The following is a 2,326-nucleotide window of genomic DNA, read 5'->3' as shown; positions in this document are numbered from 1 at the left end:
CCCACTGAAGAGTACATAGGTCGAACCTCAAAATCATAGACCGGTCCCAAAAAGTTGGTGCACATTTTGCAAGCACTTTTACGGACCTGTTTTATAGTAGATCGAACAGTTACTTATGAAATTTCAGAGACTGAACAATAAAAATGAACAGATTACGCAAATTCGCTACATGTTGACAGTCCTTCCTATTGCAATTAAATTGTTGGAATGCAACTGCTTGTGACTAATCCGTAGGCGTGGCAATTTCAGTATCTTCCATTGCTTCATCTGTGAGGGAACCAACAGGTTGTTACCGAGTGTCAGGTGGGCCAAAAACAGCACAAGTGCTTTTTGTTTTCTGCCAAACATATGGAAACATCATTAAAATAATACATCTTTAATCTGCGTGGCATAGCTATAAATTGCTGTGGTTCTCTTTTCAGATGCCGTAGACTGTACCAAATGCCAGATTGATGAATGGCCAAATAAAGCACAGGATATGTGTTTTCCAAGAGCTGTGGAGTTCCTCTCTTACCTGGAACCTCTGGGGATGTCACTGTCCATTGCAGCTGCAGCCGCTTCGCTCACTCCACTGATCATTTTCTTCATCTTTTTGAAACGCATGGACACTCCAATTGTAAAAGCAAACAGCAGAGAACTCAGCTTTCTCCTACTTATTGCTCTTTTTCTCTGCTCTCTTTCCTCATTCTTCTTCTTTGGCCAGCCAGGTTTAGTGAGCTGCCTCTTGCGCCAGGTGGCCTTTGGCATCAGCTTTGTGCTATGTATTTCTTGTATCCTGGGAAAGACTTGTATGGTGCTTTTGGCCTTCCATATCAGGAGGCCAAGGAGTGAAATTAAAAGATGGCTTGGCCCTGCCCTCCCTAAAAGCATCATCGCTGGTTGCACCTCCATCCAGACTGTGGTCTGCACTCTTTGGCTTGTGATTTGGCCACCATTTCCAGTAAAGAATACATTTTCCATACCAGGGAAAATAATCCTGGAATGTAATGAGGGTTCCACAGCTGCCTTCTGGTGCATGCTCGGAATTATGGGTTTTCTGGCGATTGTCAGCTTCTTTATCGCCTTCATATCCAGGAACCTCCCCGACAGCTTTAACGAAGCCAGGTACATTACCTTTAGCATGCTGGTTTTTGTCAGTGTGTGGCTGTCCTTCATCCCTGCCTACCTCAGTGCCCAGGGGAAAAACATGGTGGCTGTAGAGGTTTTCGCCATCTTGGCATCCAGCAGCGGCCTGATGTCCTGTATCTTCATCCCCAAGTGTTACATCATTCTCCTGAGACCTGACATGAACACGAAAGACTTTCTCATGGGGAGAGGTGCATTTAGACAGTCAGAAAAGTAACTAACCTGGAAAAATGAGTTGTACAGTGGAAATAAAGTACCCACCATTATACATTGTAATGATTTTGCAAGTGCTGTGATTATACGATACAATCAGGCCAGTAGTTCAGTTCTTTTAGAAGGTCACAAAACCCTGATGTGAATGACAGCATAATTTATTCATACAATAAATAGTATTTTTATCTTTGGTTTCTTCTTTTATGAAATGAAAGAGACTCTTTGGTTGCAGGCATGTAGATCAAGCATCCATTGTTTACTATGACAATAAACGGATGTATGACGTTACAACGCAGGCTATTACAACGCCTGCCTTTACAACGCGGTTTTTACATCGCATACCATTACAACGCATAGCGCTTTTGGGTGCTGGATAGTGAATAGTTTAATTTAGTATTCCAACTCCAGTCCCCGTGGACACTAGGGAAGGTTATTGGATAGTAAATTAAGCTATTCCCTATCCTAGAGCGCCCCCCAGCGCAATGCGTTGTAATGGTCTGCGTTGTAAGGACCGCGTTGTAATGGTAGTGCGTTGTAAAAGTTTCGTTGTAAGTGATGTTTCCCCAATAAACCCATCACAGAGCTTGTATACTATTGCACATTTTTTTTCCCAGTCTCATGAAAGTCCATATTCTAACTACTAGATTTATATACAACAGTAGATATATTTTAAATTACTGTTAACCAAACTAAGCTGATGTGCTGCCTTGAGGTATATTGCAATACAAATTAATCCTGTTTCCTCAGTTTTCATACAGTCTCCCAATGGATACACATATTTACGAACCACACAGTTGCAGTTTGTCTCCCCACTGTTCATTGTTAGCATGTATTCACTAAAGGTCTGGTTTGGTGCTTAAAGAATGTATCCCTAGTAGTGTACCCTGTTAGAGATGGGGGTCTCTAATTGGCAGAGGTAGGTACCTTTGTCCAAAAAGGGACCCTTATTTCTAATCAGGGTAAGGGGGATACACTCCTCAAATAACCC

General features: G+C 42.3%; 1 protein-coding gene across 1 annotated transcript; it reads left to right on the top strand.

The window, feature by feature from the left end:
* Positions 1 to 478: 478 nt before the first annotated feature.
* Positions 479 to 1,342, top strand: LOC144769533 (vomeronasal type-2 receptor 26-like). Its single transcript, XM_078653676.1, has one exon. The coding sequence runs from the start codon at positions 479 to 481 to the stop codon at positions 1,340 to 1,342; it is 864 nt and encodes a 287-aa protein (XP_078509802.1).
* The last annotated feature ends 984 nt before the right edge of the window (positions 1,343 to 2,326 follow it).

Source organism: Lissotriton helveticus, chromosome 7 (genome assembly GCF_964261635.1).
Source record: "Lissotriton helveticus chromosome 7, aLisHel1.1, whole genome shotgun sequence".
Classification (NCBI taxonomy): domain Eukaryota; kingdom Metazoa; phylum Chordata; class Amphibia; order Caudata; family Salamandridae; genus Lissotriton; species Lissotriton helveticus.
This window is presented reverse-complemented; position numbering and strand designations above follow the sequence as displayed.

What these genes read in the sequence shown, in the direction of transcription:
- LOC144769533 (XM_078653676.1), top strand. Translation starts at nt 479, where the DNA reads ATGTGTTTTCCAAGAGCTGTGGAGTTCCTCTCTTACCTGGAACCTCTG.